This window comes from Malania oleifera, chromosome 4 (assembly GCF_029873635.1).
Source record: "Malania oleifera isolate guangnan ecotype guangnan chromosome 4, ASM2987363v1, whole genome shotgun sequence".
Classification (NCBI taxonomy): Eukaryota; Viridiplantae; Streptophyta; class Magnoliopsida; order Santalales; family Ximeniaceae; genus Malania; species Malania oleifera.
Window position 1 is genome coordinate 116,427,473 of NC_080420.1, and position 25,499 is coordinate 116,452,971.

Here is a 25,499-nt window from a genome sequence, read left to right on the forward strand (position 1 = left end):
ATGTCTTCATCTTTCCTTTGGGATAGGATTCAGTATTTGGCTTTGCTTGGGCTTTTGCAGTAGGGTGTTTTAAGGGGGCGTATTTTTTGGATTTACAGCATGATTGGAAGCCTGTGCTATTTTGATCATAATTTTTTTCCTTTTTGTTCTTTTTCTTAAAGAGGATTTCTCATGCTCCTTTTGATGTACATTCTTTCTTCTTCGATGATATTTCTTCTTTAATGTTTTTTAGCTTTAGTTGCTCTTTTTTTTTGGTTCAGATTTCATCATATTTTGAACCTAATTGCTTTAATGAAGTTAATCAAAATCCCTTTGAGATCCAGTTAGCTGCATATATTTAATTGTTCTTTAATCTGAGAAACAATGCAGGTTTTGGATTTGAGAAGTTGGACTTGGTCCAAGATTGAGGTTAAGGTTGCAGCAGAGTCCCCGGAATCATCATCTCCTGTAACAATACCTCCCTGTGCTGGTCATTCCTTTGTAAGTGTATATGAATTTCTTCCTCATTTGCCAAACAATGTTTTAAAAAAGAACGTATAGCCAATCTGCTAGTAAATATTAATTGTCAGAGTGTTTCGGGTAATAAATTTTATCTTGACTTTTAATGTTAAAAAACTCATATATTTTGGGCATCTTAGAGGGTCCATTGAAATGCATTAAAGTTCCTTGGGGTATTTTCAAAATAAGCAAAACCTTGGTTGTAAACTGCATTTTCTAAAAGGGAAAACTTGATGAAGTAAAAAATAAAAAATTTCTTACATTTATGGAACTTGTACAAGAAGAAAACCTTGTATGCATTTTCTAGGTACATTCACATTCTTGCAGTGAATTATATATTTTATTAAGTCAATTCTCATCATCATTTCTCTCTCTCTAATATCCTCTTTATTCATCTACCGTGATATCGATCGATAGCCATGATGGAGATGAATCTCCTGTGATTAGTGCAAATGGAAGGATTTCCTTTGGATTGAGAATAACGAGGGTTGGAGGTTTTGTGGTTTTAATTGAGAAGTTTGAGCCAAGAAATCAATGGGTGATGGCTGCTGTGTTGGCGATACATTGGGTTTTGCAGAATTTGACTTCAATGTGGTCTTGACTGAGCAGCTTTGTTCGGAGAAAGAAGTTTGTTCATCTCGATTGTGTGGTGGTGATTAGGCCAGCTCAGTTTGGCTGATTTCTTGAGTTTGGAGTCCAGGAGTTTTAGATTTTTCTTCTTAAAGGGTTGAAAGGAGGTAGCTGAAGAAGTTTCAAGGAAGGGTTAGAGGATTTGGAATGCAGAAACAGTCAGATGAATCTAATCTTGAGAGAATTGGTATGGAAGAGGGGAAAAGGGGAATATTCTATGGTGTGAGGTTGTTAAGGGAGAATCTCCTAACGATTGGTCTGCGCCTGGATGGAGATGCATGAGTTGCGGGAATAAAGAAGGCTTTTGTCATGATGGTAGTCTGGCGGCTAAAGCACAGCATGATCGAAGAGAAAATATGTTGTGGTGAGATACAGAGTGAACCATTGATGAAGAAGGTGAAGATGTTTGGGCCAGAGAGTAGTGTGCCTTCTAAACCATGTACTCCAGATTTATGCATGATGGATCTAATCAGGCTGTTGGGCCTAAGAATGTTGGGCTTCAGTGTAGTCAGTCTGAGTATGGGAAGTGTATTGTGGGCCTGCTGGGAGAGGGAAGGGCACGTATAAAGATTTCAATAAACTTGGCCCATTTGGTGGACTGCTGTGTCCTTTTTACTGAAGGGGCACAGGTAAAACAGGTGGAGGGGTTTAAAGAGGCATCGTTATCAATTGGAGAGTTTCAGTTATGATCTTAAGGGGTCTCTCTTATAGGGTGGAAATATGGGTTATAGGATGAAGGGTTTTCGCCCTTCGATTATATAGATGCTATGCAAATGGATAAGAGTAAAAATTATGGTTTGGCAACTTCTTATTCAAATATAGCTGGTCTTTCTCTGAAAGTTTCATTTCAAAATCAGAATGATGGAATGTTAGGAGCTGTGGCTAAGCAATCTGTTAGGGTTTCAATGCTGATGGATCAAGTTTAAATACTGATTAATGCTTGTGTTGAGGATATGTCCAATAACTTTTGTAATGAATTCTTTGGTGGACCAGGAGATGCAATCTGATAGAAGCCAGAATCAGGAAAGCATTGGCGATGGGTTGCACCCTGTGGGGAAAGGAAGGATGGAAAAAAAAAATGTAAAAAGGTAGTCGATATAAAGGTGTATAAGGATTGATCAGTGAGGAAGGAAGGCAAAGGTATGAAAAGTTTGTTTCATAACGATTGTATGGAGTATGTGTGAGAAAAATTTTGGAAGTTGATGATGCTGGAAAGTTTCATGTTGAGGAATCTCAGAGTTGTTCTAATTCTAACATAGATAAAGGAGGACATCATTTTCAGAAGGGGAAAAAAGAAATGAGTGGGATATTTTGGAAGAGGACAGTGAGTATGATAGTGATTTTTCTTGCGATAGTGGTCTTGATTCCCAAAAATACGGTTCTGATTCTTCTGACGCTCTTGGGGATATTTCTAATGTGCCCCCTTCTCTGATTAAAGGTCTAGAGGATGTTTCTATCTTGGGGGTTGGGGGTGGATTGGTTGTAGACTTGGCTGTGGCTAATCAATGTAGGGATGGATTATTAGTTATTACCTACTTCAGTGGAGAAGGTTAGCGCACACTGCAGAGGATGTTGGTGCTCAAAAAATTCGGGATGGTACAGGAATGTGGCTGGCTGATCTGGAAGGGAATGAAGTTCAATTGGATGGGGCTAAAAGGAAAGCGACTAAGTTAGAAAGGACTAACAAGATTACAAACCTCTATCAATTATGAAGGGAAGGGCTTAAAATAGGTTTTTGAAATTAGGGTTTATTAGTTCTTGTTTTGTTTTATTTGCTTTTTTGGTGTTTTCTCTTGTTTTATTCTTTTTTTCTGCATTGAGCATCTCTTGCCCCCCTCTAGGTTGTAATTCTCTCTTTTCTCTTTCTTAGTAAATTTCTTTTACAGCAACAACAACAAACCAAGTCTTTAGTCCCATTAGGTGGGGTCGGCTACATGAATCCTTCTCCTCCAATTTACACGATCATAGGCAATTTCCTCCAACAAATTCAAGACTATTAAATCGTTATTCATTATCTCATTCCAAGTTATTTTAGGTCTACGGTCTACCCATCCCTATCCCTTCTAGTGCCAGTAACAAGCTCACTCCTCAATGGTGCACTATTTGGCCTATGTTGCATATGCCCAAACCATCTAAGCCGCCCCTTCATTATCATATCTTCTACAGATGTTGTGCCTAACTTACCATGAATATGTTTATTCTTTAATTTATCTTTTAATGTTGTACCTCTCATCCACCTTTTTGGATTGGATTTTACTTTTTGGATATGTTGTTTCTTAGTTGCCAACATTTTGATCCATATAGCATAACTGGTCTTACAGCCGTTCTATAGAACTTCCCTATTAATTTTAAGGGTATTCTATGATTACACAGCATGCCCCAAGCACTTCTCATTTTACCTAACTTGCTTTAACTCTTTGTATTACATCTTCTTCCATTTCTCCTTCAACTTGCATAATAGATCCAAGGTATTGAAATCTACTAGTGCTATTGATTTCTTGACCATCAAGTTTAATTTTTTCTCCTATATTCCTCCTATTGTGACTTAAGTTATATTTCATATATATTGTCTTATTTCTACTTATCCTAGAACTCTAGATTCTAAAGCTTTTCTCCATAATTCTAACTTTAGATTTTACTCCACCCCTAGTTTCATCAATCAAGGCATACACCTGGAACCTCATTTTCGATACTCCTAGTAAGTTCGTCCATTACTAGAGCAAAAAGATAAGGGCTCAAAGAAAATCTTTGATGTACACCTATTGTGATTTAAATTGCCTAGCCTCACCACCTGCAGTCCTAACTCTAGTCATTACTCCATCATATCGAGCCTTAATGACATTGGTATGCCTACTACATACTCCTCTTTTTTACCCTAGAACCTGCCATAGAACTTCCTAGGTATCCTATCATACACTTTTTTGAAGTCAATAAAGACTATATGCAAGTCCCTTGTCTTTTTTCTAAACTTCTCCATTGATCTTCTTAATAGATATATACCTTCTTTGGTAGATCTCCTAGGCATAAAGCCAAATTGTTTTTTTGAGACCCTCATTTCTGACCTTAATATTTGTTCAACTATCCTTTCCCATAGTTTTGTTGTATGACTCATGAGTTTAATTCCATGATAGCTATTACAATTTTGAATATCACTTTTATTTTTTTTATATAGGTATTAAAGTGCTTTTTCTCCATTCGTCAAGCATATTCTTAGAGATTTCTTTTGTGACTAAAAAATTATATATTTTATTTAGTTTGAGGGACAAAAACTCTAATTGTCCTTCCAAATAAAAAAATATTGTTTTTTCTCAATTATTTATTTCCATATTTTCCTCAGCATTATATATTGGTGAACAAATCATACTAAAAAATTTTCTCAATTTATTTACGTGATAAATAGGAGTTCCCTTTGTCATTAAGTTTTTATTACATCTATAGTTATCACCTTCTTTGACATTAACTTCATCCTCTAAGATGTTTCAAGTAATAAATTATCATGTGTGACATTTGTTATTAGTGATACATTTTGTGTTTCATGTATCATAATATGTATGTTTCTATGCAGAGAATTCATAATTTAGGGAATTTTCTAAAAAATAAATAAAATGTCATCGAACTTAATTTGTTTTTTGTTTATCTAGATACCATGGGAGAACAAGCTTCTTTCAATAGCTGGACATACAAAGGATCCTTCTGAAACTATCCTAGGTACAAATCAATATCATTTATTTTCCCTTCATTCATGTAGGGCTCATGCCACTTTTGTATATTAGACATATGAAAACATTAAATGTTGCACAAAATTTTGATTAGGATAGTTATTTTGTGTTGGGGATGTATTATGAGAAAACAATGATAAAAGCTTCAGTTATACCAAAAAAAAGAATATTCACACCAAAAGAAAATTGACTTTGAGCTGCCCGTGTTGTTAGATGCTAAAGTAATTGCCTTGTGTTTGGGAGCTTGGATTTCAAGGCTTGAATTTGGATTTTTATGAATGATAAAATGCAATACGAAATTGTGTTGAGTTTTGTCTAGATCCATATAAATACAAATCCAAGATCTGAAATATGTGCTCTCAAATGCAACCTAAGAATAAATATTTATGCTAGTGGAGAGGCCTACACCTGTGCTTAGGAAAAGTAAATTTTTTGGGTCCAAGAAATGGGAAAAAGGACACTGGACACTGATGTTAAAACTTAAAAGGTTAAGCTTGTGCTAGGTATACAAGGGCATATTTTTTGTAGCCTTTGTTAGATGTGTGAGAAGTGTCGTCTCCTAGTTTGGTTCTAATTTATTTGTTTTTTTGCTGCTTCTGTTTTTGCCCTTAGGTGTGGCTCACTGTGAGATATTCAGGGTTTAATTCATACCATTCAAAAAATTAAAAAAGGATATTTACAACTATTGGCATAATAATATTAGATCTACAACAAAATTAATTTTGCAATTGCTTATTGCAACTTATAAAAAAAATATATATATGGATGTCTTGACGACCAGGTTGAATACTTGGATCTTGTGTTATAAATATCTGTCTAACGAACAAGACATCCCAGGTTGAATATTTGGATCTTGTGTTATAAATATCTGTCTAATGAACAGATGCCTTTAAGATGTTTTCAATTACTTGTCAGAATATACCAGCAAATGTTGTAAGTTGCTCGACATATTCTGCATACACTTTATTTGTGTAATTTGTGTTTTTTCTTAGGAAATCATAAATTTTGTTGAACTATTGTAAACATTTTTTGCAACCTCAACTCGTGATGATTTACAAGCATTGCCTTCAAAGTTTGCTAATTCTGTAGAAATCGGAATTCACATTCATGCTTTTTGATCATTCTCTTTTCTTTTTAATGCCTTATTTTGTCTGTTTCTGCATGACAGTGAAGGCATTTGATCTGCAAACATGCACTTGGTCAACATTAAGAACTTATGGGAAGGCACCGGTATCTTTCTTCTCCTTATGATGTCTGATAAGTTTCTCAAAAACCAAGTCAGGAACAAGATATTCTAGTTAGAATCAGAAGTCTGCTGTCTAGAAATTAACTTGTGCCTACAAGCTGTTACATTGTCATTCTTTTTCCGAAGAAATTACACGAATGAACTTTCTTGGAAAAATTTTTGTCGGGGTTGAGGGGAAGTTACAGTTTTGATCCCAGTTTATTCTTATTCATGAGCATGAATGGAGACTTTTGGGGATATCTTCAGCATTACCGATTAAATAAAATAACAACCAAGATATGGTCTAACTGAAGAAGACACAGCTATGCTCCTTGATCACAGGGCTCAGGGATACATGATTGCAGTACAACATGAACTGATATTTTGGATACGTGCTAATGAAATTGTCATCAATTGCGAAGTTGTGCTTGGTAAATGTTTGCTTACATTTATTTATGCTTTGCAGGTGTCACGTGGTGGTCAATCAGTGACTCCTGTTGGGACAAGCTTAGTCATCTTTGGCGGACAAGATGCAAAGAGATCTCTCTTAAACGATCTGCACATTCTTGACCTGGAAACCATGACCTGGGATGAAATAGATGCTGTGTAAGATGTTTTATCAAAGTTTCTTGTGAAAGCTTAGTTGTTGTTTTTTTTTCCATTTCCTTTGTTGCTTGTCATAGGTGAGTAAATGACATAAATAATCAGAAACATAAGAAATAAAGAGAGAATAAAAACCTTCTTGTTCTCTAAATATCAGCCAACAACAATCCTCTAAAGCTCCAAAAGCTAAATACTGTTGGGAAGCCAAGAAATTCACTGTTTCAAATTAATTGTACAGGCTGGCATTGATCTCTAAAAATTTTAAGCATTGTTCTCTGCCCAAAGACATGAAAATAGCCATCGAAGCACTTTTCCAGGGATCTTGTAGTCGACGTAGTTATAGCCCCTTCTGTCCAAGTTTGCTTAGGATGGTCAAACTGTCAAAGAAAGCATTAAATAACCGGTCAAATAATTTCTTGAAAATGTGCCATCCCTAGGAAAACAACCCTATACTCTTATTCATTTTCCTATTCTTGAAAAGTCGTTGCAAGTTTGGTCTATATTTTATATATACACACACGCAACAACAACAACAACAACAACAAAAACCAAGCCTTAAGTCCCTCTAGGTGGGGTTGGCTACATGAATTCTTTTCCGCCAAATTTATGCGATCATGGACAATTTTTTTCTATAAATTTTGGACTATTAAATCTTTACTTACTATCTCATTCCAAGTTATTTTAGGTCTACCCCTACCTCTTCTACTACCCCTTACAACAATTGACTCTTCCTCATTGGCACGCTATGTGGCTTACGTTGCAAGTGCCCAAACCATCTGAGTTGTCCATTTCTTATCTTCTATAGGAGCTACTCCTAACTTAAGGATTTGCATATGGTTTTTATTGATTTAAATAAAGCTTATGATAGAGTACCTAGGGAAGTGCTTTGGTGGGTATTAGAAAAGAAGGGAGTTTGCAATAGATATACAGAGGTCATTATGGGTATGTATGATAAAGTTGTGACTAGCGTCGGGATCGTAGGAGGAGAGTCTAGAGAGTTCCCAATCTCAATAGGTGTTCATGAAGGTTCTACTTTGAGTCCTTATCTTTTTACTTTAGTAATTGATGAAATTACTAGGAATATTCAAGATGAGATCCCTTAGTGTATGTTGTTTGCAGATGATATCGTGTTGATTGATGATAGTAGGAGCAAAGTAGAATCTAAGGTAGAACTTTGGAGAGCTACATTAGAGTCTAAAGGGTTTAGGATAAGTAGTAATAAGACTGAATATATGAAATGTAATTTAGTAATGTAAGGAGTAGCAACAAAGAGAATGTTAAACTGGATAATCAAGAGATTAATAGATACCCTTAAAATGAATATCTGTGTTGTGTGATCGTAGAATAACCTTAAAATTAAAAGGAAAGTTTTATAAGATGGCTATAAGGCCAGTTATGATTCAGAATGTTGGTAGCTAAGAAACAACATATACAAAGAATGGAAGTTGCTGAGATGTGTATGCGAAGGTGGATGAGTGGTTTAACATGAAAAGATAAAGTAATAAATGAACATATATGCAAAAATTTAGGCATAGCACTGGTTGAAAACAAGATAAGGGAGGGGTGACTTAAATGGTTTGGGCATTTTAAAACTAGGCCTAGTAGAGCACTTGTGAGGAGGAGTGAGTTATGGTTTCTAGCATGAAAAGGGGTAGGAGTAGGCCTAAAATTACTTGCAATGAGGTAGTGAGGAAGGATTTAATAGCCCTTAATCTAATAGAGGAAAATGCTTTGGATCGGGTGAATTGACGGAAAATGATTCATGTAACCGACCCCACCTAGTGGGACTTAAAGGCTTGGTGGTGTTGTTATTATATTCATCCATCTTGGCAACTTTCATTTTTTGGATATGTTATTTCTTAGTTGCCCAACATTCTGATCTATATAGCATAGCTGGTCTTATGGCCGTCCAATACAATTTTCCTTTTAATTTTAAGGGTATTCTACGATCACAAAGTATACTTGAAGCACTTCTCCATTTTACCCAACCTGCTTTAACTCTATGCATTACATCATCTTCAATTTCTCCTTTAGTTTGCATAATAGATCCAAGGTATCAAAATCTACAAGTGCTATTTATTTCTACGTTATCAAGTTTAACTTTGTCTCCAATATTCCTCCTACTATTATTGAAATTACATTTCATATATTCTCTCTTATTTCTACTTATCCTAAAGTCTCTAGATTCTGAAACTTCTCTCCATAATTCTAACTTAGCCTCTACTCTACCCCTAGTTTCATCAATCAATACAATGTCATCTGCAAACAACATACACCATGAAACCTCATTTTGGATACTCCTAGTTAGTTGATCCATCACTAAAGCAAAAAGATAATGGCTCAAAGCAAATCCTTGATGTACACCCATTGTGATTGGAAATTCTCTAGTCTCTCCATCTATGGTCCGTACACCATCGTACATATCCTTAATAACATCACTATACCTACTACATATACCCTTTTTTTCTAAAACCCACCATAGAACTTCTCTAGGTACCCTATTATACGATTTTTATAAATCATTAAATACCATATGCAAATCCCTTTTCTTTTCCCTAAACTTTTCCATTAATCTTCTTAAAAGGCATATAACTTTTGTAGTAGATCTCCCAGATAAAAAACCAAATTGATTTTTTGAGACTTTCGTTTCTAGCCTTAATCTTTTTTCAACTACCCTTTCCCACTGTTTCATTGTATGACTCATAAGTTTAATTCCACAATAGTTATTACTGATTACAATTTTGAATATCTTCTTTATTTTTGTATGTAGGTATTATATTGCTTTTCCTCCATTCATTTGACTTTTTTTTAATTTTTATAATTTTGTTAAATAAATTAGTTAACCATATAATTCTATTATCACCTAAGCATTTCCAAACTTCAATTGGGATGTTATCTCCTTTTGCTTTTCCATTTTTCATCTTTTTTAGTGCAAACTTAACTTTGTTAATTCTAATTTTGCAAATAAATCTCATATTTTTAGTCTTTCCCTCATTTGTCAATTTTAAGTTTAAGCCTTCTATTTGGTTGTCATCAAATAGCTTACTGAATTAACTTGCGATCTTTCTTTTATGTCTTCTTCCTTAAATATGACAATATCATCCTCACTTTTTATACATTTTACAATACCTAAGTCTGTACTTTTTCTTTCTCTGGCTCTAGCTAGTTTAAATATATCTCTTTCTCCTTCTTTTGTATCTAATTTATCATACAAATTATTAAATGATCTATGTTTAGCTTTACAAACAACATTTTTTATGTCTTTTCTTGCCTCTTTATACTTTTCAAAGTTATCCATGTTTCTACATTTTTGCCATGTTTTATACCAAATTCTTTTTTGTCTTTACGGCCTTTTGAACATTTTGATCCCACCATCAACTTTCTTTGCTATATGAAAATCTTCCCCGACTCACCTAAAATCTCTTTTGCTGTTTTTTTAATAGAGGTAGCTATCCTACTCCAAAAAGTGTTTGTGTCTACACCATCCTCTATAATCTAATTACCAGCTTTGATCATTTTATCTTTAAATTTTATTATATTTTCTCCTTTTAGGTTACACAATCTAATTCTCTTTCATTGATTTATTTTATCCTTTCTCTTCCATTTTTTTTCATACATATGTCTAATACTAAAACTCTATGTTGCGTGGTTAAGATTTCTTTGGGATAACTTTACAATCCTTGTATGATAAATGATCTACCCTCCTAGTTACAAAAAAATCTATGACTTTTATTTTTTCCATTTTTGAAGGTTATTAAATGTTCTTCTCTTTTCTTAAAGCAAGTATTCATTGTAATAAAATCATATGACATAACAAAATCTAAGATCATCTCCCTAGGTTCATTTTTGTCTCCATATTCATATCCTCCATGTATCCTGTCATAGTCTTTATTATCTCTTCTAATGTGTTCATTCAGATCTACTCCTATGAATATATTTTTAGTCCTTGATATGCCTTGTATAATACTATCCATATCTCTGCAAAATTGTCTCTTAATATTTTTTGATAAGCCTACTTGAGGAGCTTAAGCACTAATGCTATTTATTATCTCTGGCCGAAGACCATCTTGATTTTTATAATTCTATCATCAACTCTATTTGCATCTACAACGCTATCTTCTAAGTTTTTGTTTACAATAATTCCTATCCCATTCTTATGTTTTTCTTTTCTAGTGTACCAAAGTTTAAATCCTGATTTATTAATATCTTTATTAATTTTTCTTCTAATCATTATGTCCACAATTTCCATGCTTTTACCCGTAAGTGTCCTTATATTCCAAGTTGCTAATATAATTCTAGTCTCCTGAACTAACTTCTTTACCTACCTACGTCCAAAATGATGCGGGAACCCTCGCATATTTGACAATGTACCCGGGTGCAACACATCACGTCACTTCAAGAGGATGACCTAGCTCACCCTCGCCCACTTTTCGCTACACTCGGGTGGTATAAGTGCAATGCGTCACTTATAGGGGACGCTCGAGAATATTCGGTAAGGATTCATAACATAGTGATCTAACAAGTATTACGCTGGCTGTTAGCTACCTAACGCAGTCCTCCTTCTTTACCTGGGCTTGGGACCGGCTGTGTGTGAAAAGATTGGGACATTAAGTGCATCACATGTGGAGTTTTATATATATATATATATATGTGTGTGCGCGCGCGCGCGCGTGCGCATGTGTGTGCATATACTCATGTGTTAGCATATTATGAGTTGATATTGAATGAATTGAAGCCTCTGGTATAATCATCTCGATAACGTTGTGTCTCTTATTTGTCCTACATCACATTCATTATTTAAATATATTGGAAACTGTTTGTAAACATTATAATTTAAGATTAGGATTAAATATTGTAAATTTAATACATCAATGACAAGTGTGTGGTACGTAAGGTGCCATAAATATAAAACATTAATCATGTTAAAACTGAAAAAAATAGTGTTGTCAATATCGAAAATTCAAATTTGCATGAGAATGTTCAAGTCTTAAGATCATCATTCCTCTCCTTGTAATAATCTTTATTTTCAATAAAGAAGATTTATTAATATGGAAATGTCTATTTGGCGGGCTTTGGATCTCAAATTTAATTTCAAGGAAATTTTGCTCTATAGTCAACATTTTGATAAATTTTGTTGAAATTTAGAGATTTTGATTAATTTGGGATAATTTATTGGAATTTCAATGGAGATTTTGTTGGAAAGAAATTGATTGCCATTCTGATCTCAAATTTGGTGGAAAGTGGGAAAAGGATTAGACATAGAAATGATTGGCATTAGGATCCTGAACTATTATAACAGCATGGATCTTAATTTGGTGTGGTTTCTTGATTGTAGAAATAGTTGGCTATATAGATATCTGCTTCCCTTTCTGTCTCTTACAACAGTTGCGATACTGTTCTAAAATCTTATTGTGCCTTAAATGGGGCTAATAATGAACAAAACAGCTTGTTTTTTAAATATTTGATGCGTATAGTCGTTACTGCAGAGAATTCATATCATTTTGCTGTCAATCTTAATTTGCAGCTGGATCTTCTAGCAATGTTATGGATTGAGCAGAATGATCTAAATCAGTTTTTGTATTATATTTTTTTTGTAGTTGACTTAAACTTTATTTTTTGTAGTGGGGTGCCACCTTCGCCAAGGTCTGATCATGCTGCTGCAGTGCATGCACAACGCTACCTTCTTATCTTTGGTGGGGGTTCACATGCTACATGCTTCAATGATCTGCATGTCCTTGATCTGCAAGCTGTAAGTTGAGTTTTTTTTTTGTTTTTATTTTTAAAAATATTTTGAGTTGTTATGTACAGGATTATCATTTTAATCTTGTTTGTGTTTGGATTTTTCAGATGGAATGGTCGAGGCCCACACAACAGGGTGAGATTCCAAGTCCACGGGCTGGACATGCCAGTGTCACAGTCGGGGAGAATTGGTTTATTGTTGGTGGAGGTGATAACAAGAGTGGTATGTGTTTTCAATTTCTCCATTCAATAAAGTAATTTTTTACTTAATCTTTGCTTCTGGAGCTCCTGGTTTGGGCTTAATGTTTGCTGCCTAAAATTCCAGTATCTTCAATTAGCTTTCTGTTAACCTTAACGCTATGTTTCCTTTGGAATCATAGTTTGATAACTCCGGACACACTGTAGAGCAGTAATTTTGGTATGTAGTTTAAAAAGAAAAAAAAAAAAGGTTTTGATGTATTGAGTGGCAGTAGGAGCTGCACCAAGAGGGCTGTGACAACCATTGTATGACTTGGAATTTCCTGTTTTTACTAGTGCCATTATTTTCATTTAATTTTTTTCTTGTTGGAATCTTATGTTGTATTGATTCTCTAGCAGCTATTTATAGGAGACAATAATTTCAGTTCTGCCTTTTGATCATTAAATTTCCTCCACATAATGTGTTTTCTAAGCTTGTTCAGATTGAGAACTTTCGAAGAGGGACTTAGAAAATGCTTCTGTGCTTAATGGCTGGAAATTATCATTCAAGCCATTGGAAATTTTTGGATATTGTTGTAATTTTAATTTTTAATTTTTTTAGTATTTCTCTAGTAGCAGATTTTATTTGTTAGGAAAGTAATGTGCTAGTAATTAGGTTCTTCTATTTCAATTTTCTTGTTTTACAAACATTTAGGCTTTTAAATACCGCTATTATATAATTGTGTGGAGATTAGGTTTTGGAATTAAACTGGAATATTACACTGCTTTTGGTTCTCAGCATTAGGGCTGGGATGGAATTGACATTCAGACCCCGATTCCAGTTCCTATGTTTGGTTTACATAAATGAGGCTCGAATTGTATTCAACATGGAATGCTAATTCCCTCATTTGGAATGGTGCTTCCTATTCTTACATGTTGGATTTACAATTCCCTTCCTGACTCTTTTTTGAAAGACAATTATAACCTTCTCTAACTAACAACAGCAGCAACTATAATAACAAAAATAATAATGACAACAAAAATAAAGTAATAATAGTAATAATAACAAAAGTAAATAGCATAATAAAAATAAAAACAGCGATATTGATGTTGACAACAATGATGGAGACGAAGACAATGACAACAATAGCAGGGTTGAATTGAAGTCATATATTTGAAAGATTACAAAATTAAATACTTTTGCATCATGGGATAATTTAAAAGATGGCTTATTTTGAATTCCATTATAGCCACCATTGAGAAATGTCAATAGAAGGCCATAAATTATGCCTTGTTAATAGCTATTAATCTAGGTTGTATATACTTACATAAATAGGAGAGGAGATTTAGCTTACCATGTATAGCTTCCTAAAATCCTAAAATCACTCTATGTAAATTAGCTGGCTACCATATATAGCTTCCTAAGATCACTCTGTGTAATTAACATGTACAGATTTAAGTTTCCTTTCCTTGTATAACTGACAGTCTTGCCTATATAATGAAAGACCTTCTCAAAATAGAGGACAATTCGAACCATTCTGTTATGGTATCAGAGCCATTCTCTAAGAAAGCTCAGTCCTAGTTTTTTCTGAGTCATAGCCTCAGTGCTTATGGAGAAGTAAGATAATGTTTGTGTCAGGTTCACTGGCAAAAATTATGCTGCTTGGGAGTTTCAATTGGAGACCTTTCTCAAGGGTAAATAGCTGTGGGGACATATAGATGGCAGCAGCAAAGGGGGATCTACTGCAGAAAGGTCTGTGGCCAACAAGGCAACTTAGGATGCCAAAGATAATCAAATCATGTCCTGGATTCTTGGTTCTATGGAGCCACTCTGATTCTGATCTTCAAATTGTCCTCTTTTTGAGAAGGTCTTTCATCATATAGGCAAGACTGCCAGTTATACTGGGAAACTTAAATCTGTACATGTTAATTACACAAAGTGATCTTAGGAAGCTATATGTGGTAAGCCAGCTAATTTACATAGAGTGATTTTAGGAAGCTATACATGGTAAGCTAAATCTCTTCTCCTATTTATGAAAGTATATACAGCCTAGATTAATAGTTATTAACAAATAATAATTTATGCCCTTCTATTGACTTCCCCCCTCAAATTGATGTGGGTTATCCATAAGCATCAATTTGTTTGTAAGAAAATTATGCCATTGCCATGTGAGAGCCTTCATCTTAAATGAAGGTTATGACTTGATCAGAATTAGAGAGAACCAGAAGAAGAACTGTAGAAGAAGATGAAGATCTGTTGAAGAAGATGAAGACGATGGCTGCAAGAGTTCGAAGACAAAGACGAAGATGATGACTGTGATGGCTGCAAGAGTCTCAAACAATGGTGAGATTACAACTCGATCAGAATCAGAGTGGCTCCATAGAACCAAGAATTCAGGACATGATTTGATTATATCTTTGGCATCCCAAGCTGCTTTGTCGGCCACAGACCTTTCTGTAGTAGATCCCCCTTTGCTGCTGCCATCTATATGTGCCCACAGCTCTTTACCCTTGAGAAAGGTCTCCAATTGAAACTCCGAAGCAGCATAATTTTTGTATAACTGACCGTCTTGCCTTTACAGTGAAAACCTTCTCAAAAGAGAGGACAATTCGAACCATTCTGTTAAGAAATACCAAAAGAAAGGAATTGAAATCGTGATTTCGAAGTCATTCTATATGACTAACAGACGCAATAATTGCACTCCAACTGTGATTTCATTCCTGTCTCAATTTTTTTTCTACTTCAATTTTATTCTGCAAACCAAACGTAACGTCAGGACTTAACCTTTTGATGTTGACAGTGTGCCTACATTTCGGCCCTTCTCATTGTTCTCCTGTCCTCTCATGTGCTTCCTCTACCTTTTCTCTCTAGTGATATGTGTAAGTTCAGTGTTTGAGCCCAAACCTGATCCATACTCATCCCCCGTTGTTGCCATCTACCATCAATACCTACATTGAGATCTTGCGACTGCCCATATACTACTATCCGCTGCTGCCATCACCACATTACACCATCATCATCATCAACTGAAAGAAAGAGGGCTGCCTCAGAGAAATTTCAATCCACAAAACAATCTTTAGTTCTGAAAAGGAAAGAAAATTGTTGCAACAGCCAAGACCAGGGCCTGCAATCATTGATGATTTTCCTTGCCAGATTGACACATCGTAGCACTAAATCGTGATACCACCTTCAGTTGCTGCTGCAATTTATTGAAGGCCCACTCTATTTACTCTTCCGGTTGCAGACCCTCTCTGGAATTCCATTGCTGGATCAGTTTATTCTCTTGTATTGGACAACCTGTCATGAATTCCGTCCCTCGTCATTGCTGTAGCTCTGCCTCTTGTTACATTAGTATCATGGCCCTCACCGGAGCAAGCACTGGACAAACTAGAACTATTACTGAGCTCTATCACTACAATTTTTATCAACATCAAGTTCCATTCCATCAATGATGATAATCAGCCGTATGCTCTCTTCATTGCAGCAGATACCTTCCCTTTATTTATTTTTTTATTTCATTTGACAACCCCAAGTACTTATTATTCATATAACTCAATCTCCTTCATTATTCTTATTACATGGCCTCTTTGGTGTCTCACTTGACTCGAGCCCCTATCCTTACCCATTTACTTGTGTCAAATATAGCCTCTTAGTCATCCTTTCACAATGGTACTTGAAAACCATAAAAAAAGTGTTCAGTTATCAAAAAAAAAAAAAAAAAAAAAAAAAAATAAGCCACAAAAAAAGTTGGGGGAGGGGGTGGAGGAGGAAAGTGTTATTTTTCAAATTAACCATGGATGTTGGTGATTTTCTATATAACCAAAAATCAATCAACATAACAATAGGTATTTCATTTTCTTTACCGATGGAGCACAAAGCTTGATAGAAAATCACTAGCTTTTGTGTGTCTCTAAAGAATTTAGGTGAAGCTTCTAGGCTTGAGATTGACAATTGATATTCCTTAAACTAGGTCACAGAAGATGCTATTAAACTGTTACAGTTGCTAACTGGACCACATCCATCTCAATTCATTTTTGTTTGGGTGGACAACACATCCCCATTCATTTTCGCTTGGGTGAACAACACAAAAATTTGCAGGTCACACGGATATGTTTGGTTTCTGTTGAAATGGGTGCACGCTTGAGTTTTTTTTTTGGGCGTGATGTCCTTGCTATGAAGGTTGTACATGTGTTAGTCGGTTATCCTCAACAAAGGATTAGCTATTGGCTGTTGCAAAATGAAAACCATTTTGAATTTTGAGAAAAAATCTGCATCAAAAGAGAAGAGCCTTTCTCAAGTGTTACTAAACAATTGGCAAGTAGAATCACATAGAAAGAAGGGAAAAACATTGAAGGTGGTACTGGCCTCATCCATACAATGCGATAATGTTGCCATTGATGAACTTTCTGAGCTCATAAATGTAAAAGATCCATTGGAGAATGTGCGCGTGATGAATAATATTCAAGAACCCACCAACATTCCCATCATTGAGTTTGTCATTTCTAATCAACTTGGTGAAACAAAGAATAAGTCAACTGCTTTGATGTTTTTTATTACTTCCATTGGAACAATTTTTGTTTGAGCGACTTTGGTATCTTCTGGCTCATTGTTTGTGATTTCTTCTCCTCCCACTATTAAACTCCAGAATAAGTTTTTTGAACCACGGGGGAATGATGCTGTGTGAGAAGGCAAACTGGATATTCAAATTCAAGGCATTGGAACTTTCTGGATATTTTTGTGATTTACATTTTTATATTTTCATTATTTTCTGCTAGTAGTATTTTATTTGGTAAACGGTAATAAAAAAGTAGATTATCAGATTTTATTTGTTAGGAAAATAATGTCCTTGTAAATCAGGTTTCCTTATTTTATTTTGGTTCCCAAGTGTTTTGGGCTTTTAAATGCCAATATTATGTAATTGTTTGGAGACTTGGATTTGGAGTTGAATTGAATGATGAGGGTTAAACTCTTGGTATAGACAGTGTATCTATGTTTCTTCCTCTCTTTCTTGTTTCTCTTCTGCTCCTTAATTCTCTCTTTATCTTTTCCCTCTTTTTTCCTGCATCAATATAACTTAGAGATGGAAGTCCTGTAATGGGACTAAGGCTATTGTTTATATAGAATGGAGGGGAATACCTTATCCTTTGTGCAACGCATGAGCACCCATTTGATTCTGTAATTTTATTACTTTCTTGGTAGCTGTAATGATTGTGCAAGTGCAACGCTATTAAATTGTAAACATTTTATTTTTCGTAAGTGTAATGAATTCTTTTTTTTTTTATTTTTTTAAAATTTTTTTGGACATATAAAAGCTTTTTTGGATTATATAAAAATTTTATCTGTTCTCTAATTTATCAGTAATTAGACCATTTTTCACCTTTCCCCTTCCTTTGAACTTCTTGCAGGGGTCTCGGAAACTGTTGTTCTCAACATGTCAACACTTGTTTGGTCTGTTGTAACTACTGTTCAAGGACGCGTTCCTCTAGCAAGTGAGGTATTTACTAAATCTAATTTCATCAAGCCAGTTGATGAACACACAGAGACATTCACATGCATACATACTTCATCAAACTAGTTGCACAAGAAACATCTAATGTGAAGTGTATAAATTTTTTTCATTCATTCGGTTGCTTGAACATTATGAGGGAAAAAATGAAGTCAAATTTGTTCTTTCCAAGTTTTAGGTTTAGGCAACTTTTTTTTGTTTTTTTAATTTATTTATACATAATTCTATTACAAAAGAATCTGTTCAATGCTTTTGAGTGTTTCTACAAGTTTGTGTTAAGAACTATGCAGAGAGACGGAGAGAATGAGAGAGAGAAGAGAGAGATAGCTCGTACCAAAAGGATGAGCCATAAACTCATTTCTAAGTAGAGCTCTTACAAAGCCCATTTCACGTGGATATTTATGGGACTGATACTCTTGGGACTCGAGCAAAAGTCCTAGGTACTAGTTTTCAGAAAATAGAGTGCTTAGATTTTCTAGAAATGTTAATCCTAAAAAATTTCACCAAAAAATACCTGCAAAAATAAGTAGTAAAATACATATATGCACAGTAGTTCCAATAAAAATATCAAATAATAAAAAATCTTAAAATTCCTAAATCCGTGTTTTCATCTTGGGCTTGCATCCTCTTTCACTCAACATTGTTTTGAAATAAATAAATTTCCTCAAATATTAAACATTTGAAGAGCAAGAACTGTGCAAGTAATTTTTTGGATTAGCATTGCAATTCATGGGCTCTGAAACATAGTAAAATTGCATATTGGAAGAGTCATTCAAGATCACTCAAGGATGAAGCCAATATTTTATGGTTTTATTTTTTTTGGGCGGTTGGGATGGTGGCGTGGGTAGATAAAAGATATAACAAAAGAAAACATAATGCTCATGGCAGTAGTAATATACGTAAAAGAAAGATGCACTTAAAGAAAAACATTTAAAGAAAGTTTATTTGTAGCGTATTGAGTTTTTTCTTTACAGTTTGCAATAGAAAGAGTGAGTTAATTTCATTAGAGAAAAAAGAACAAAGAAAAAGAAAAATGAAAGAAGAAAAGGAGATACCGTAAAGAAAACAAAACTACTAAAATATGATAAAGACAATGCTCATAAATAATTAACATTTTAGAATTTTATGGTAGCCACCATATAATTCTTTAACAATTCTACATACTTCATGGTTCATTTATTAAAAAAAAAAAATAACACATAATTTCTTCGAGGGGGGTGGCCAAGGCCCAGCTAGCCTCTTCTCCCTTTGTCCTTGGGTGGCTGCTTGAAATTATAGAGTTAGGAATGTTAGAGATGATTCAAGAACTCCTGATGGTGCTCAGCAAAAAAAAAGGAAAAAAAAAAAAGGAAAGAACTCCTGATGGTGGTTACAAATTCATCTTACATACTTGCAAAGGTACTTAATTTTCTAGCATTTGTTGAAGAAAGATGTTAACAGAGGGTTTTGTTTTATATTGGGAGGAGGTAAGAGAATTTTGTTGAACAAGTTACAGTCTCATAAGATATTATTATTATACTAATGAGACAGCATTGGTGACAATCCTTCCCCTACCCTTACAAAGCAGGAAGCCTTGTGGCCCGGGGATTCCCTAGAAGAAACTAAATCAGTTGACTGGTGTCATAGAATATTTATTTAGATGTAGTGTGAGAGCTCGTACATTTATTCAGTCCCATTCCATGGTTAAATAGCCCAAAGCTTCAATCATAGGACAACATTCCTGCACCCCCCCCCCCCCCCTCTCTTTTCCAGGGGCACATGAATCCCCATTTAAAAAAAAATAAAATGATTGGGTTGGTATTTAAAGTCTTAGTCATCTATAAGGTTTGAGGTCGATACCATAACCCATTTGCATGGGCTTTAGAAATATAATCTTGTTATTAGCACCTTGCTGTTGAGCTATACTTTTTATAATTTTTTATTTTGGAAAAACAATCCTAACACCATGTTGGGCAAGACCACCCACACCCCAATTGGTAAAGAGATAGCGAAATTACAAGAAATATAAGCACACAAGAAATTTATTACTATCAAGGTGTAGAGAAAATACAACAAGAGAGTATTACTCCTCTCTCCACAATTGTGAAAAACCCACTACCATTTCCTAACCCAAGAAAATAAATTTATGTAGGATGAAGAACCCAAGGTGAACTCTTTCGACATTCACTCTCTCTTGAACTTACACTCACACCTTACTCTGCCCACATGGCAGTGAGACCCACTCCTTATATAGACCCAACATATATATACTGTCCAACTCCAACCACTTAATAAATAACCATGCCACAAATGTTAAGACACTTGTCCCCAAAGTCAAGAAGTGACTCTGAAGTTGTACAAATCATCATCAGCATTGTTGTATGGTGTCATAGGACTTAGACAAGACAGGTGGTTGGACTGCTTGCTTTATATGGAAGCATCTGTGTGAACAAGGGATATTGCATGGTGCATTGTGCGGTTCTATCATAATTAGGAGGTCCAGAAGCCATAATATGACTTCTTTGCAGGCTGCAAAGGCGTGTTCTGCCTTGGACAACCCCTCTCGCATAGCAGGGGCAAACATTTTGATTGGTGAACATTTTGAAAGTGATGTGGGCCTGTAGCTGCATGTGTCTGTAGGATGGTGACTGCTGATTCCGTAAATTTGACATCTTTGTACCTTATACATATGGGCAATCGTGCTTTTGAAGTAGGGGGCCCATAACAAATTTTGCTTGCTCAGCAATGCATTAGCCTCTCCTTCTAGACACCTCGCTGATTCAATGAGCAAGCTAGAACTTATTGCACTTTGGTGTGAAGAATGGAATGTTATGGATTAGTGAGTGAAAGATGGAATACAAGAGATTCTGAAGGAAACAAAGGAAATGTTTGGAAGTTAGGGAATTTTGCATACTTGATTTTTCTGGTGCTCTGGGAGTTTTACAAGAGTGACCAGGTCCTGAGAGTTTTTTCATCCGTAGTTTTTATTTGGTGTGTATACAGGTTTAGCACTCCATTGATGTCCTGTTAATACAATTTTAACCCTTAAAAAAATGCAAACTTTTCCTTAAGTTTTCCCCAACAATTGATTACTGATCTGAGAACTTGTAGTTTATTGTGCAAGATATAATTTTATAAATAGATAGTGTTTCTCAAGCTAATATTTGATGCCCTGGATATAGTATGGGTCTTGGTATACTTCTGCTACTACTGCTAGTAGGTACTAGTAATGGTTATAGTAATAGTAATAGTAACATTATTAATTAAAACATGGATACTGATAATGTTTAAAAAGCAGATTGTTTTATTCTTAACGTACTGTTGTACAATACCATTGTTATTAATTTGTAGCTATTGCAGAAAATTATTGTTTAGCATTGTTGGTGTACATTATATGAGATACCATTTGTGTTTGCTAGTAAAAAAGGATATAATTTGTGCTTGACCTGATTTTTATGTGATTAATCCTTGCTTTGGCATGAATTGGCAAAGTGTGTGAGTGTGTATTGGATAAAAGAATTGGCGAAATGTAGAGCATATGTGACTGAATTTGTTGCATGTTAAGGGAAAGGTAGCCTGGTGTTTGATAACTGGAGAATTGGCCTTATTGCTAGGATTCCGTAATAAAAGTGCTATCTGGTTTCTACTATTGCAGGGTTTGAGTTTAGCGGTGAGCTCGTATAATGGTGAAGACATTCTTGTGTCTTTTGGGGGATACAATGGGCGATATAGCAATGAGGTCAAGAGTAGTTCTAACTATTTTGTGTTTGTAATTCTCCTGCTGTTTTTTCCTCTTTCTGATTTTGTTTGTTCATATTAGGTTAATGTTCTCAAACCGAGCCACAAATCAACCTTGCAATCAAAGATAATGGAGGCTTCTGTGCCAGACAGTGTGTCTGCTGTGCACAATGCTACAAATGCAACCAGAGATTTGGAGTCTGAGTTTGAAGCAGGTCAAGATGGGAAAATAAGAGAAATTGTTGTGGATAATGCTGATTCAGAGCCCATGGTAATACATAATGGCATTATATATTCAAATTTTTGTATTCATTTTACTTCGTCTGAGCTAGTTTGCTATGTATTTCTCCACCAAAATTGATAGCATGCAAATGAGTATTTCATTTTGCCCCTTCTCACTTAAATTTTGGAGTGTTGCAGAAATTTAAGAGTGAGGAAACCAATGAACGCCTTATAGTGACTCTCAAGGCAGAGAAAGAAGAACTAGAGTCTTCACTGAGCAAGGAGAAATTGCAGTCCCTCCAGTTAAAGCAGGAGTTAACCGAATCTGAGGCTCGAAATGCGGACCTGTACAAGGTAACCACTTGTAGGGACTTCATTAAGCATTTTGGAAGTAGAGGGGGGGAGGGGTGTACCATTTTTTTGACTTTGTTTGTTTGGTAGGAACTATAGCAACACCTCCTCTCATCTGGTGAGGTTGTTTTTGTGACTTGAATGTGGCCTTTACATTGTAAATTTGTAATGCCCTTCCCATTGGGTTGAGGCTTGCCCCAATGAAGGAAAATGTTATTCGTTGGGAAATAGTTTCAATAAAATTGATGTCCAGCTGAATGCATGTTGGCAAATCTCACTAATGAAACATGGGCTATGTTGCAATTTGAAAGCTAACCCTCTCATCATGAATTTTTTAATGAGGAGCGAGGACTAAATTATATTGATAAATTGACCTTAAGTTATGATGGAAAATGATTTCTTGAAAAATGGTTTTTTGGTAACCCTTGAAATTAAAACTTAAAAAGGAACAGAATGTCCTTAATGCTCCATTTTATAACTTGGTGAAAACTCAATATGCCTTCCCATTTGGTTTCAGGGAAGTTTTCCTTTTTTGTACTTGAAACTTATTTTGGCACGATACTTTCCCTTGTCAGATTTTCCACCGAAACAAGTGACATCTGAGTGTTCTAGTCCTGCCAGTATTACTGTGGCTTGACTGATCTATTTTTATTCTCACTGACTTTTCATCAATTTGCTTTAAAGTATGAGGAGAATTAAAATTTTCTGCAGACAATCTAATGTGAGGGAAATGATCATGAACTGCTGTTTTGAAGCACCGGAATTTAAATCAAATCCTAGGGAAGCCATTTTTTCAATAAGAATAGAAATATATTAAGAGAGAGAAAAAGATTACAAGCTTGAGGAGGACCAGAAGTCCTCAATAGAAAAAGAAAATGAAATGAAAAATATACAAGAAAGACAAATAAGAGAACCTAGCGCAAACTAGCTAAGAAAGCCCCTTCTTAAGCCCTTGCTGGACTCATTACAAATTCAGTAAGTTTCATGTACCTGTCTAATGTTGAAGCTTATCGTGTTCATAAACTTTCTGCAAATTTTTGGGTATTTATTAAATTTCCATGAGTCTGCAAGAAATACAAATGTTTAGTTTCCTATCCAAGAATTATTCTAGAAGCAAGCGTCTCACATGAGCTGCAAACTCTCTGATATTAACCTACCTTAGATTGGTTGGGCAAACTTAGTATAATTATCCTCGTTTTCATTTTCGAAGAATTGCATTCACTGCTTATAATTGTTTTTCTCTGTCGGATTTCCATTTTTGTTTTTGGCTTGATGCAATTCCCTTTACTGACAATCTAGGAGCTTCAATCTGTACGTGGACAACTTGCTGCCGAACAGTCGCGATGTTTCAAGCTTGAGGTATGTGCCTTTTTTAAAATATTTTTTTTCAAGTTAATTGATTTTGGGTTCTTAGCACAGTGATCGTTGCATTTTTCTGCTGTAGTAACAAATTATGCTGCTTTAAAAAATGAGTAATCCATTGGTTAATGAAAAGTCCATTAAAATTATCTTATCAGTCGCCTTTGTCAGTCTACGTCATTTTGTTGCTACTTTTGGAATGGGTAGCCTACTATTGCACTTTCCAGACAACTGCTAGTTAAATTTGGGAAAATGAGAGTAAAATAAAATGCACATAGATATGCATCCTTGCTCTTGCTTTGTTTAGTGGTCCCCAAGCCTTTTTCCTTCCCTGTTTTTGGCAGTTGAAGATTGCAAATAGTTTTTCGTGACTTCAGTTCATTGAACAGTGAAATGAGTGTTAGCTCCAAACCAGTCTGAGATTTCAAAATAAAATAAAATACGATATTCAACTGTGTGATGGTGGGCCTTGGATCAACGATAAGGTTGCTCTTTGTGATCGGTTGGTCATGGGTTCGAGTACAAGGAAACAGCCTCTCTATATAAAAGTACGGGTAAAGCTGCGTACACTGTGATGACCCTTTCCTTACCCTCGTGAAGCGGGGAACCTTATGGCCCGGGGACGATATTCAACTGCGTAATGAATGTTGCATGCAAGAGATCCCCTCTCTTCTGTGAAGAGAAGGGCATGTGCAGGTTTTATAGATGACAAACTATGGTTGACATTTCTAATCTTGTAGATGTAGGCATTTTTTTGAGGATTTTCAGGATGTTGCATCCTTCCAACATAATTTTGCTTGACCAATACAAAACCTTGTCAGCATGCAGTTCTCATTGTCTTCCATGAGAAGGTCTAATCCATCTGCCAATTAATCTTTGAATCAACAGGTTGATGTTGCAGAACTACGACAAAAGCTGCAAACAATGGAGACCTTACAAAAAGAACTCGAACTCCTGCAGCGACAGAAGGCTGCTTCAGAACAAGCTGCCTTAAGCGCAAAGCAACGGCAGGGCTCAGGCGGTGTGTGGGGTTGGCTTGCTGGCACCCCACTCCCTAAAGATGATGCCTGAAAGCTCTCAAAGCCTAATCACAGAGTGGCCATTAGATTTCCTTCTTATTGATCATTTTTACTTGAGGCTTTTTTATTTTTTTCCCTCTCTTCTCTTTAACCCGTTCTTTTTTTTTGACAGAAATAAGATATTCAAGTTTTTTGTTTTCCAGAAGGAGACCTCAGTGGCTTCCTTCACGAATACATGTTTTGTAATCTCAACCATGTAGTTAACATATGGGCAGGTGCTATATATTTCCCCTTATACCAATTTCCAAATAGTTTGTAATTGGAGTGGAAAGATTTCGAGTGAAATGTAGAATATCATCGTTTGCCATGAGAAAAATGTTTCTTTCTATATTCTTGTGGATTGTTATTTGAGTAATGCATTTTCAAAAAAAAGATTATCTATTTTACATTCTTTTATGTCCAATAAAGCACTGCAGCCTTCATTTTATTTTTTAAATTTATTATTTGTTTTAGTTCTCATGCGGAAAAAAAAAAAAAAAAAAAACATATGTAGCTACCATGCTCTCTTTGCTAAAACAATACCTATGCAATGCTTCCATGGTATGTAAGTCTCTTTTCATTTTTTATTTGGTCATGTGCAATGCTTCCACAAGAATGGCCAAACGGTAATCTTATTATTTCTTCCCCAAATTGAATCACCACAAGAATGGAACTATGGACCTCTAACAAGAGA

General features: G+C 35.2%; 1 protein-coding gene across 1 annotated transcript in view; it reads left to right on the forward strand.

Annotated features, from left to right (window-relative positions):
• The window catches only part of LOC131154228 (acyl-CoA-binding domain-containing protein 4), a 36,635-nt gene extending 11,481 nt beyond the window's left edge, over positions 1-25,154 (forward strand). Inside the window, exons 7-18 of the mRNA XM_058106863.1 lie at positions 370-480; positions 4,770-4,836; positions 6,016-6,077; positions 6,539-6,678; positions 12,298-12,424; positions 12,523-12,637; positions 17,998-18,086; positions 21,733-21,816; positions 21,898-22,086; positions 22,236-22,391; positions 23,688-23,747; positions 24,636-25,154. Of these exons, the coding sequence (XP_057962846.1) occupies positions 370-480; positions 4,770-4,836; positions 6,016-6,077; positions 6,539-6,678; positions 12,298-12,424; positions 12,523-12,637; positions 17,998-18,086; positions 21,733-21,816; positions 21,898-22,086; positions 22,236-22,391; positions 23,688-23,747; positions 24,636-24,818 (1,383 nt within the window). The 3' untranslated portion in view covers positions 24,819-25,154. The remainder of the gene's footprint in view (positions 1-369; positions 481-4,769; positions 4,837-6,015; positions 6,078-6,538; positions 6,679-12,297; positions 12,425-12,522; positions 12,638-17,997; positions 18,087-21,732; positions 21,817-21,897; positions 22,087-22,235; positions 22,392-23,687; positions 23,748-24,635) is intronic.
• The last annotated feature ends 345 nt before the right edge of the window (positions 25,155-25,499 follow it).